The 12,267-nt window shown below is 43.0% G+C and overlaps 1 protein-coding gene across 1 annotated transcript; it reads left to right on the top strand.

Moving 5' to 3' along the window:
• Positions 1-933: 933 nt before the first annotated feature.
• med10 (mediator complex subunit 10) lies at positions 934-3,445 on the top strand. Its single transcript, XM_071914918.2, has 4 exons — positions 934-1,181; positions 1,299-1,382; positions 2,047-2,149; positions 2,469-3,445. The coding sequence occupies exons 1-4, from the start codon at positions 1,060-1,062 to the stop codon at positions 2,562-2,564; spliced, it is 405 nt and encodes a 134-aa protein (XP_071771019.1). The 5' UTR covers positions 934-1,059; the 3' UTR covers positions 2,565-3,445.
• Positions 3,446-12,267: the final 8,822 nt, after the last annotated feature.

Genomic DNA, 12,267 nt, shown 5'->3' with positions numbered 1-12,267 from the left:
AACACACTATGCACCAGTGATGAGTCAGTATCAGTGGAGAACAGACAGAGATGAACAAAAACAAAACACATGTATTTTCCTTTATAGATCCAATCAGCATAGAGCTTTTTATCCTAGAACTTCTACAACAACTACTACAAATAATAATCTTTATTCCATACAAATTGATTAGACAACATTGGTTGTGTGTGTTTAAAGATTTGCCTATAATAACCCTGTTGTCAAAAAAAAAAAGAAGAAGAAGACAACGACAGTTTGGTATCTTGGCCTAGTGTCACCAGAAGTTCCCAAGTATGAGATACATCCTTCCTTCAGGACTGCACTACACTAGTTTTACATTATAGGACACTAGTTTGAATTACAGAAATGACTCTTACATTTCTGTGGGTCTGTTCGTTTGTGTGTGTGAGAGATTGGGGATATTTAGTATTTTTCCACTGAAAAATACCCTCCAAAATATGTGTAAATGAACAATAAGTTAATATATACCAAGTGAATAATACATAATTATGAATAATACATAGTTATAATACAATATAGCTGTAGAGATGCTGGCTTTTGAATGATTTGTAAATGCACAGTGTTGTCAATGTTGAAATTGTTCTGTTATTATAGATATTGATGCTTTCAAACAAAATAATGTATAATTTCAACATGGTTTGAGTGTGTAAAATGTGTCTTTTTATTTACATTTTATATACTACTTGGATAATACTATAGCAATATGGTTTCTGATACACAGTCATGCCAGTAAAGTTTCTGTATTGAACTGAATTTAATTGATTTGATAGTTGTGACAAAGAAGCTTGTTCGCCAATCGGCAGCACGACACTTTACTGCTTTTAGGACCGGAAAACGAGACTCTGTCATTGGTCGTTACTAAGGTAGCTGAACATTAGCCGCAGCGATTGGCTTTTACATTGCCGTAACGCAGTTCGGTGTTGTGGCTTTCACAGAGGAGCGGAGCCGACGGTAAACAGTGATGAATTGACAAAAGGATTCTTGTAAACGGAATAATTTGTGTTTCGCGGAAGTGGTTTGATAACAGTTTATTAAAAAATGGCGGAAAAATTCGATAACCTCGAAGAGCATCTGGAGAAATTTGTCGAGAACATTCGACAGCTGGGAATCATCGTCAGCGACTTCCAGCCTAGCAGCCAGACGGGACTCAACCAGAAACTGTGAGTAATGTGCGACGGAACTGGTTATAACGTTACTTACTTGCACCGTACGTTTTTTAAAACTCGGTTAAGCTCCGTTAAATTAGTACGGTGTCAATTTATTACGTTGAATTTCAGAAACTTCATGATATCCGGACTGCAAGACATCGAGAAGTGTCGTCAACAGCTCCATGAGATCAACGTGCCACTGGAGGCCTTTGAGTGAGTTCTTTCTCATAACTGTTAATCACGCTTTATTAATGCGAAACTGCCCCTGTTCCTCCCTTCATATCTCTGCTGTTGCCTATCACTGCTGTGCAACCAGAGAGATGGCCGAGTATCATACTGTATGTGTGGGGAGCCATGCATGGAGAGACAGCAACGCCACTCCATTAAAAAATCCTGCAATTTAATGTGGTATCGACAAACGTTACATGCCTCCTAACATAGGACTCAAGGCCTTTTTCTTAATCGTTAAGAGCCGTTCTTCAATTCGGCGTACATATAATCCACCAAGCAACACTTATTCCAGTAAAATTTACAACTTTTAGAATCCGTTCACACTATCCACACAGTGTATTTTGGTGGGAGACTATGGGAATAGCAGGTGAACCAGTTCTAAAAACTGAAATGTAATTGAAATAAGTGCTGCTTGGTGGATTATGCCAAACTGAAGAATGGCTCCTGATTCAGGGAAAAAGTCTTGTCATATTTTATGGGGACTGTACTTATGCCAGTAAGCTTTGACGTTACCTTGACAGATTTTTGAAAAAAAGAGTTTGGCATGCTATTCTCTGTATACAAGAGAGAATGGCACTTATCAGGGCTAGTCTGTGCCTGATATTTGCACCAGAGCTTCTTCAACTGTTATGACTTGTGTTCACAGATACATTGACCAAGGTCGAAACCCTCAGCTGTACACCAAGGAGTGTCTGGAGAGAGCCTTGGCGAAGAACGAGCACGTCAAAGGGAAGATTGACACCATGACGGTAAGAGGTCATTTTAATGCCAGGGTCAGTGAGATTCTGCATACTATTTCAGAGATAAAATACACCAAAGCATATTTATTGCTTCCTCGTATAATGTGATGTTTTCACTGCAAGGAGCCTTTTCAGGATGTATACAAAGTGCCATGGTTGAAATGTCTTTATTATTTGATGATAATGATGATGTTACATATTCTTGGGAACAGTTCTTCAAACAGTGTGGGGGATTTTCTGTGCATCATTAGAATCAGTCTCTGCCCCACACCTTTATGAATTTATATTTTCTGTTCATCTTCAAACTTCTTTGTGTCATTTATTGCAGAAATTCAAGAGCCTTCTCATCTCAGAGCTTAGCAAAGTCTTTCCGGAGGAGATGTCTAAGTATAAGGCCATACACGGAGACGACCCCCCCTCTTAGTGCCTGCTGTACCACCACCCCCGACCTTCAACCTCTGACCCCTGATATGAAAGCCTGAGTGGAGTTTCACCAAGCAGGATTCACTGTGGTTGCCAGCAGAGTATGATAATAAACCATCATTATTTCTCATACATTGCGTTATGCTGCGGCTGCTGCTGACCAATGTCCTGAGGGACAAAGTTTTCTTTCAGCTCAGCAGCCTGACTCAGCTAATCCCCTTATTTCTTTCAATTCTAAATTTAATTTATTCATTTTAAAGGATATTTACAAATCTGAGATCAAGCATGTTGGAGGGGAAAAAGCTCATCTCCTTCCCATATTAATTCTAAATTGTCCAGGTGGCTCAGTCTGAAGTGTGTTCAGTTTGGGAGTGGAAGCTTGCACACCCTTTGGCTCTCTACTGTCACAGGTAGTTACCAATATTAGAGGGGGGAAAAGAGAAAATTTTCTGCAGTGGGTTGTTAAATTATCAGGAGTCACACTTGTGTTTAATGGCCATGTTGATGTCATTTCTGAAAATACTGAGTTAGCAGAATGTTTCTTCAACTCCCAACTGTACAGTATAAAATGTACAGGAGTTGCAAGACGCCTTGCTGATTCTGCATTGAGGAATTTACTCCATCAGTTGTACATATGTTTATACTCTTACACTGTACCTTTTATAATGCCTCCTAATCATTGTGCAACATAGATTTGTACCGCAGTTCATAACATTTTGTATCAAGCTCAGGTTTCTAATGGCCATGATAATTGAATGCAAATGTTATTATGTGATGATTTTGTGCCTGGCCACTTCACATGGTCAGAAACTAGTCCACTCTTTATTTGTTACTTGTTTGTATTATAATTTTTGTTAATAAATGATCCTCTTGTTGGAGTGATATTGTGGTTTCGTTTGATTCATTACAAAGAAATGTTTATTTGGTTATTGGTAAGAGACTGAATGAAATACATTTCACTCATGTTTATATGCTTCTCATTTACAGTATATCTTTTCATAGTGTAGAATAAAAGACCAAATATGTACTAATGAGCATAATAAATGATACATCAGTAATAGTAACGTGATACAGTATTTGTTGGTTACAAATTAGGAAAAAAATATTTAACTTCACTTGTTTATGAAGTGTTCATGAAGTATTGTGATTTGTTCCATTCAACATATATGTACATTATGTGTTTAATAGGATTATATGTACTAGGGTTTGACCGATATGGGTTTACCAATGGGTATACCAATTTGTTTTCTGCCAATATTCAATGTCTTTACATTAGACTATGTTTATGCAAAAACAAATGATAGGAACAATGATTCCCAAAGAATTGTATTCTTGTCAGGGTGGGAAAGCCTCTGAAACAGCATTTAGACTATAGGACACTAAAACTCTCCACTGAAACCCAGGATACTACTACTACTAGTATTACTACTTTTACAACTACTACTACTAGTACTACTTCTACTAATAATAAATATTGATGCATACTTGTGTGGAATCTGCTCAAAATGTCCCATCAGAATCAGTCCCATGTTAAGCGCTGATCAGGCACTGAAACATGAGTAAGCGTGTTAGTGGGACACACGCAGACATGACCTGGACTTGATGACGCGGTCGGTGACGTGTTCGGCTCAAGTGTCGCCAACGTCAAGTCTTTCTGCCCTGTAACCATACACTGCCCGTGCACGTGTGTGTCTGCCTATCTATGTAAAAGGGACCAGATGCTGTGGAAGCAGGGCCTCGTCACCGGGGCGGGTCACGGCCCAACACGCCTCCTCCTGCTGGGGCTTAACCACGGCGACACACCCCTCTGACCCTGGAGGCCGATCCTCTGGGACGGGCGGAGGGAAATGAGCCCTGTTATTGGTTTGTGATCTGTCTCCTGTGCTGATGCAGCACGGTGATACAGACAGCCCTCTTCCTTCGGTGTCTCCTTTCCCTGAGGATTTCTGAACACGCGTCTGGTTTATTCAACCGCGGGATAGCAGGGACTCAGCATCCAGTGGCTATGTTTACATAACACAAAGTATTCTGTTTTTGGCTCAGTTACTCATGTACCCTGGTTTTGGGTCACCGCATGTAAATGTCACAACTCGGTTAAAGTAACACATACTCTGATTTTTGTTACAATCATAATTTCTTCCCCTTGTATTAGAGGTAGCCTGGTATTGCACAGACAAAGAAGAAGGGGGAAGCATCTTTTCATATGTTTTTGCAGGCAGAAGGTTACATCTGTGGACAGGAATACAGAATATTCTGTTAATTGTTTTGTTCAGAGCAAACTGGGATACTCAATTGCAGGGTATCAACGGTGTGGGTAAACAGCTTAAACGTGCATTGTTTAGCATTTTAACATCAATAAATCATTACCACATTGATTTTGAGACATTAGTATAATCACTGTAAACAAAGGAGACCGTCGCAGAGAAGATTGGCAGCCTCTACCGGCCTCTACGCTGTATTTTACATTGTGTGCCATCAGGTCGGATTTCGCATCTGCTGTCTTGCTTTATGGCACAAAGGGAGTTTACTTTATGGCACAAAATAGGAAGAGGGCGCTGTTCTTCCAGCCCAAATGGAGATAAAACTTTCAGAGTTTCTTGCATTGGCAGATTGTGGAACGACTGAAAGGCTTATGATGTGGTTTAATTGTGAGGAACACTAGCAATACCAATGGCGTGAGATAGAGGCTACCAGTCATCTCCACCATGGTCTCATTTGTTTGTGGTAATTATACCAAGGTACCACTATTAATTTGATGATATATTGATGTTTAAAAATATTACATGTAACACCTTTAACCCGAATAGTCTCCACATGTGCATGACAGGCTTGTTAAGCCATCAGCAGGGGAAAATGCTTGTGCTTGAGATCACAATCACAATATAGAACCAATCTCTGCATCGTCCTCCAGCCTCGAAACAAACACTGCCGCCCCAGCCGCTTCTATTTATCTGCGCCTCATTTCTAGCCCACTTTTACCCTTTGACCCCTCTCCTCCGTCTCCAGATGAGGTGTTAACAAAAATCCACATTTCAGCGAGACCCGGCAGCAGTGATCAAGGGCATCCTTTCAGGCCAAAAAATCAAATTAAATACCGTTTTTTAAATTCAGTTTGGGTGCCTTAATATTTCTTTAACAGGGTGACACTGTGTATCTGTGTGTGTGTGTGTGATGCTTGACTAACCAGGGAGAGAGAGAGAGAGAGAGAGAGAGAGAGAGAGAGAGAGAGACTGAGGGAGAGTATTGTTGCACTGTTGTAAGTGTGTGTCTCTATGAGGTGCTGAGGTACGTTGGATGACTCATCCAAGGTGACTGGGTCTCTCTCTTTTTTTTTTTGACCCTCTTCTCTTTTCTTCCCTCCATTCACCTCCTCTTCTTGTGCACTCGGGCTCGACGCCCCCGAACAAACATCCCTCACCGTTACCTAGGTTACCTTCCTTCCCTCCTTTTTCCGATTGGCCAAACTCTTTTTCTTCTTCTTCTTCGGTGTCTTTCTGCGCTTTCCCCCTGAGATGCGGCGCGTCTGAGGAATGCGAGCGCGGCTGATTGAAACGGTCCGTGTGGAGGTGGATCCTCTTCCCCTTTGTTATTTGTTGTTCTTATAGGCTTGAAGGGTATTTTCTTAACACAGGAGGACAGACGGAGTTCAAATAACACAACCGGGTGGAGTAAATAATCGCCCGCACCTATATGATATTTCATTTGATCCGCTGGAAGAGCCATCCATTTTCCAATTTCATGCTGTAAATGGGACGCTCAACATGAGTGTAGTGCACCATTGACTTTGCCCTGCAGGCATGGTGCTGTGATGGAGTGTTGGGTGTAGTATCAGGTGATCTGTTGCCTTTCCAGTCTTTAAATAGTTAATTCTGCTCCTGACTGAACACATGACTCCAACTCTGGTGAGGTAGTAAATAAAACTAAAGACCTCCACTTATCATAAGGCAAACAACCACCAATATAAACAGAAATCACTCACTAGTTTGATACTACTTTTGTAATATACACTACAAATTTACCTCAAAGATTTATATGGGAACTGAGTTTAGGTGGCGTTACCCTCCACTATATCTCTAGACCTTTAGAGGCTTGGCCATGCTTGATCGTTTGTGAGGTGCATCGCATTTTTTTTTTTTTTTTTTTTGTTATTTTTTTTTTATCTTCATGCAAATGCTTTGGGAGTTTGGGGCTGGAACGGCGGTTGAAATGTAAAATCCTCCCGTGCCCTTGGGTTGGCGCAGGAAACACAAAGGCGGGGGCCGGCCGCCTTTGATGCTATTAGCATAATGTCTTTCTGATGCTAATGCTAAGTGCCTCAGACTGACCGCTGAGGCTTACATGGCCCACAATCATGATGGGCTTACATGGCTGCTGATCTCTCTCTCTCTCTCTCTCTCTGTCTCTCTCCCTCTCTCTCTCTCTCTCTCTCCCTCTCTCTCTCTGCTAGTATTGTGACTCCAGCCTGTCTTGCCTCAGTTTAGTGACAGTCAGTCACCTCCTCAATGAGGGTCAGGAGGCAGAACCCCCTCTTCCTTCTGTCGTCCTGGTCACCATGGCAACACCCCTCCCATTCGCCATTCACTCCCTGCTTTCCCTCTCCGCTCTGGACAATGGCCTATGCTGTGTGTGTGTGTGTGTGTGCGTGCCGTATGGCGCATGCTAAAAGTGTGTGTGTTGAGATAATAGCCTCGGCCTCATCACAGCTGATTTGTGTTGGCGATTCTACGGTACTCCAGGGCTCAGATATGAATAGTAAAACACACCACAGCGGGGACAGCACTCCTACGCACCGCTCTGTGAACACTACACACACACACACACGCACACACACACGCACACACACACGCTGTAAGTCAAGTCAAGTAGCCCTGCTGTGGAGGTGAGGGGCTGATTGTGGTGCAAACAGTAATGAGGACACACACACACACACACACACACACACACTGGTAAGACTGGCAAGGAGCAGGACTATTGTACCTTCTGTGCACACCCACGGGTGCCGTTGTCTGCTTGTGTGTGTGTGTGTTTGTAACTGTATGCGTGTGTGTGCTGGCCAGTAATGGGATGATAAAGACACTAAATGAAAACTATAAATTAGCCCAATGATGTCTGCCGGCGCTCTCTAAATGCATGATGCTCCTCGCACCTGCCACAGCCAAGCGCCGTCTACACCGCCGATTGAATTATCGCGGCGATAACGCCACAGATGGAAGTTAATAGACGGAAAATATTATTTTCATCTCAGCTTTGCTGTCAGGATGTGAAACCTAATTTTCGTTTTTTCCCCCTGTACTCTCTCTACTCTCGTCTCTTCGCTCTCCATCCTCTCTTCTCTCTCCAGTTTGGATTGCCATTTTAATCCGCAATCAGGCTGATTTGCTGACAAGCAGTAAGTGTGGGAGTGAACGAGATACAGAGAGAGAGAGAGAGAGAGAAAGAGAAAGAGGAGGTTGTTATAATTTCCCTCTGGTTTAATTATCTGAGTTTGTAGACAGGCCGACTCCTTCTCTCTCGTCGTTAAATGTTAGAGGTGAGAGTGTGAGCCGTCTGCGCGTGTGTTTACGTTGCGTAAGAGACATTCTTCTCCCTGTGTGTGCTGAAGCACAAGGCGCCACCGCAACGCTGAGCAGGGAATAGCCTCATCCCACTGTAGTGTTTAAAACCTCGCTCATCACACGGTGAATAGAGGAAATAGATCATTTTCATCACCCGCTGTCACCGTGTGATTACACCAGTCAAACAGCCATCGCACTCACGGTTATGATATACGCTCCTATAGCATAATTGGAAATCCTGTAGTCAGTAATCCTTCCAGTGCACTGTGCAAGCTCGCATAATTGAAGCTTCTGATTATTCCTCCTGTATAAACAACGGATGGGAAGACAGTCATCGCAGATTCTCACATTTTTACAATCATCTTGTGTTGTGTGATATCTGTTTGCCAGAGGCGGTTCTGGGCCCGAGGCGGTGCGTTTGTGGGATATCAATACGAGGCAAATTATGTGAGCATTCTGCCTCATTAGACATGTGCTCTTGTGCTCTGTTTGTTTTGGGTGGTCAATTTATTCCGAGATATTTCATATCTTTTAACGCAACGCTGTTTATCAAAGAGGAATAAAAGGGGGTCAAAGTCCTTGAAAGTACTGTGATGACTTTTTTCTTGGAGTTTCTGTTGATGCAGTTTGAGTTTCTCTTTTCTTTGTCTGTTCAGTCATGGTGGCTGTCACTGCTCATGCTAACTACCCAGTTCTTCTTCTATTTATTACAAACATGCAGGAAACATAAAAAGCATCACTTCCTGTGAGCCAGGAAAAGACCTACCAGACACCGGGTGTTTAGAACGGCAAATGTAAACGCTTTCATGAACTGGCTATAGGGTGAATCACTATTGTGTTATATCAATTGACAATAGAAAGTAATAAAATGGACATTTATTTATATTAAAATGTTGCAGATTATTTAAAGATACACTTAGTTTTAGGACAAGAGCTTAGTTTTAGGTCTATTGCAAACCCCCACATGACTATGCAGGGTTAATAGGTAAAGCGTCCCAAATGGTAGAATGAAATGTTAATTTGTTTCTTGAATAATTCCCCCTGTAGTCAGCTGCCACACCTGCCCTCCATTGTCCTCAGGGTGTCTCCTTTATCCCTATGGACACACACGCACACACACACACACACACACACAGACAGACACACACACACGCACACACACGTCAGGCTCCATAAAACTCACAGCCACGCCCTGCCTTTGTTTCGCCATTTGGCTTCAACTTCTGTCTTCTGATGTGACCCCCGCAGAGGTCGTCACATAAACGCCAAGCTGGCCAACCCCCCCCCCCCAATCCCTCCACCCACACCCCACCCCACCACACACAAGGTGACCTGGCCACATGCACATCACACACACTTCCACCCACACGCATCTGACCGTCAGCCAGCTCTACCTCAAGGGGGCCGCAGGGAGAGAGAGCGAGAAAGAGAGGGGGAGAAGACAGGGAGAGGAATATGCAGATTTACGCAGAGACACATAGAGCGAGAAAAATCATACAGTATCATCCAGGAGATCCAGAAGAAGAGGATCCAGTCTTTACACTGGTTTCAGAGTTGTTTTCAAGATTTTACTGATCATGGAGCAGTCTGGCTTCAAGATATATCACGGACCTTCTAAGCCCAAATGATCCCAGCCTGAGGCACGTTCCTATTGGCTGTTCCAGAGTCTACATTAATATCAAGAGGTTCCTATTGGCTGTTCCATAATTTAGATTCAGATCAAAAGGCTATTGGGTTCTTTACCGTCGGGGATCCTCGACTTTGGATCGACCTGCCTGAGGAGTTAAGACTTAAGATTTATCGTCTTTTATATCACTTCTTAAAACTCACTTTTATACACTTGCTGTTTGGAATTAATATTTTACTAATTGTCTTTGACCCCCCCTTTAAAGTTTACTTTTATGTTTTTTCGCCTTGAATTACATTTTAATCCTTTGTAACTGTGAATTTGAAAAGAGCTACATAAATAAAGGTTATTATTAGTAGTATTCTTATTACTGTAGTCTACCCAGAGCCAGATAGAGCAGCCTGGGGTCTGCAGTGTGGTACGGCTGGGTGGTGGAGGGTGCAATCAGAGGGGAGTCTTTGTCAAAGCCCTGAATGAAGCATTATGGGAGTTTTGGGGATTGCGGGTGGTGCTGGTCTTGAGAGGTGAGCGCTACAAAATGTATAATGGGCACATGTGTGGGTTTGCAGGGGTCATGTGTGTGTGTGTGTGTGTGTGTGTGTGAAGGGGGTAGGTGGGGGCTACATGAGGTTGCTACCAGCATAATGAGGGCAGGAGTGTGTGTGCAGTGGGGTTTAGACGCGGTCGGCCTCTGTATAATGGGCAGAGGAGGCCATATTGTTTCCGGCTCGTGCTGAGGTCCCTATGGCAGCAGATGTGGTGTTACACAGCAACAACAAAACCTCATTAATCACTGTCTGGTGTGTGTGTGTGTGTGTGTGTGTGTGTGCAGTCGATGTGTGTGTGTGTTCTTGTTCTGGCAGACTGTTTTGCATGTATGCATCTTTTTCTCTGTTTCTGCCTTTTCAGGGTGCATGTGTGTCTGTGTGTGTGTGTGTGTGTGTGTGTGCAGTCAATGTGTATGTGTGTGCAGTCAATTGTGCATGCAGTATGACCCCTTAGTAGACTAAAGCAGTTAAATGTGCAGCAGTGTGTGAGCTGCCTTCCTCCCATGGGACTGGAGAGGAGTGTGTGTGTGTGTGTGTGTGTGTGTGTGCGTGTGTGTGTGTGTGTGTTGGTGTTCACAGCGGTTTAATTCAAAGCCTAGCTGGGGGGCTATTATGTGACCCCGCCATCATAAAACACAGCCATCACTACTCTCTGATTCCCCTTACACACACACACACACACACACACACACACACACACACACTCATCATTACCTCCTCTTCAGCCATCATTCACCTTGAGGGTATCAGCACCAGTCCTACAGAAGTGATTTACAGTATAAAGGTAACACTATGGTGCGCGACACATATGAGCACTTGAAAACAGCCAACACACACACACACACACGCACACACACACACACACACACACACACACACACACACACACACACACAGTGCCATATTTATAGGTAAAGGTGCAAAAAGAATTGAAGCGATCTGATAAACAGTATTTATCTGTATCCTCGCTAACAGCTCCGTGGGAAATTTGAATAGGTGAGAGGCTGAGGCCAGCAGTTGGTGCTGTTTTGCCCACATACACCTCTGCATGGATGACTCAAACCCACACTGCCTGAACCCACAAGCTGCCTACACTTGACTTTTCAGCTGCTGAATGGACAGAGGAAGCATAATCAACCTTCATCTCTCTCTCACACTCTCTACTTCTGCTCCTGCTCTCCGTCTGTCTTCATCAGCGTGGACATTTTTGTGCTTTCACCTCCTCGTTGGGGAGGGAGGATTACAGTGATATTTGCCCAGGCCTCGCTAATGACTTTTGATGAAGTTGCTCCAACAGAATTCTCTAATGAACTCTCTAGAACTCTTTAATGATTCTGGATGGTGTCCAGATGTTGGACACAACAGCAGCACCACTTCACAGCGAAATTGATGGGTTTCATTTCCACGTCTGATTTACTTTGAATGCTAATGCTGCATTCGGGTTGCATGGGAAAGACGGTAGATACGTAAAAGAATTTACATAAACAAAGGTGCATATAAACAGAGGTACCATACATATTGCTACACATATTCATCCACATTTTCTTGTATTCTTATATAAAAAGAGCGCTGTGCATCATTCCAATTTGTTATCCCTAACGGTAGTGAAATACGGTTTTCCTGAACTCAGCTTTTTTTCCCTTTAAGGTAAATTTGATCTTCTCCAGTTTGAGATGAAACATGACATCTTTCATCCACCTGGCATGAGATGGGGGTTTAGGATCTTTCCAGTTAAACAGGATAAGACAGCAAGCTAGTAAACAAGTAAAGGCTACTACATTTTAGATATTTGTTGACCAAGCAGAATTCTCTGGTATAACACTAAAAATAGCGGTCAGAGGATCTGTATGTTGTATGATGTAGGCTTCACTCAAGGATTTACAGACTGATCCCCCAAATGCATGTAGACAAGGACATGGCCATGTGAATTAAAGTGGCAAGTGATGATTTATCTATCACAGGTAGAATCCAAAT

The sequence above is a fragment of the Centroberyx gerrardi genome, chromosome 19 (assembly GCF_048128805.1).
Source record: "Centroberyx gerrardi isolate f3 chromosome 19, fCenGer3.hap1.cur.20231027, whole genome shotgun sequence".
NCBI classification, from domain to species: Eukaryota; Metazoa; Chordata; class Actinopteri; order Beryciformes; family Berycidae; genus Centroberyx; species Centroberyx gerrardi.
Note: the sequence above shows the minus strand (reverse complement) of the source record. Positions and strands in the feature narration are given on the sequence as shown.

Bases quoted from the DNA above. Each gene is read 5' to 3' on its own strand.
- med10 (XM_071914918.2), top strand. From the start codon at position 1,060: ATGGCGGAAAAATTCGATAACCTCGAAGAGCATCTGGAGAAATTTGTC. The intron at 1,383-2,046 runs GTGAGTTCTTTC...TTGTGTTCACAG, and splicing joins GTGCCACTGGAGGCCTTTGA to ATACATTGACCAAGGTCGAA. The intron at 2,150-2,468 runs GTAAGAGGTCAT...CATTTATTGCAG, and splicing joins GGAAGATTGACACCATGACG to AAATTCAAGAGCCTTCTCAT.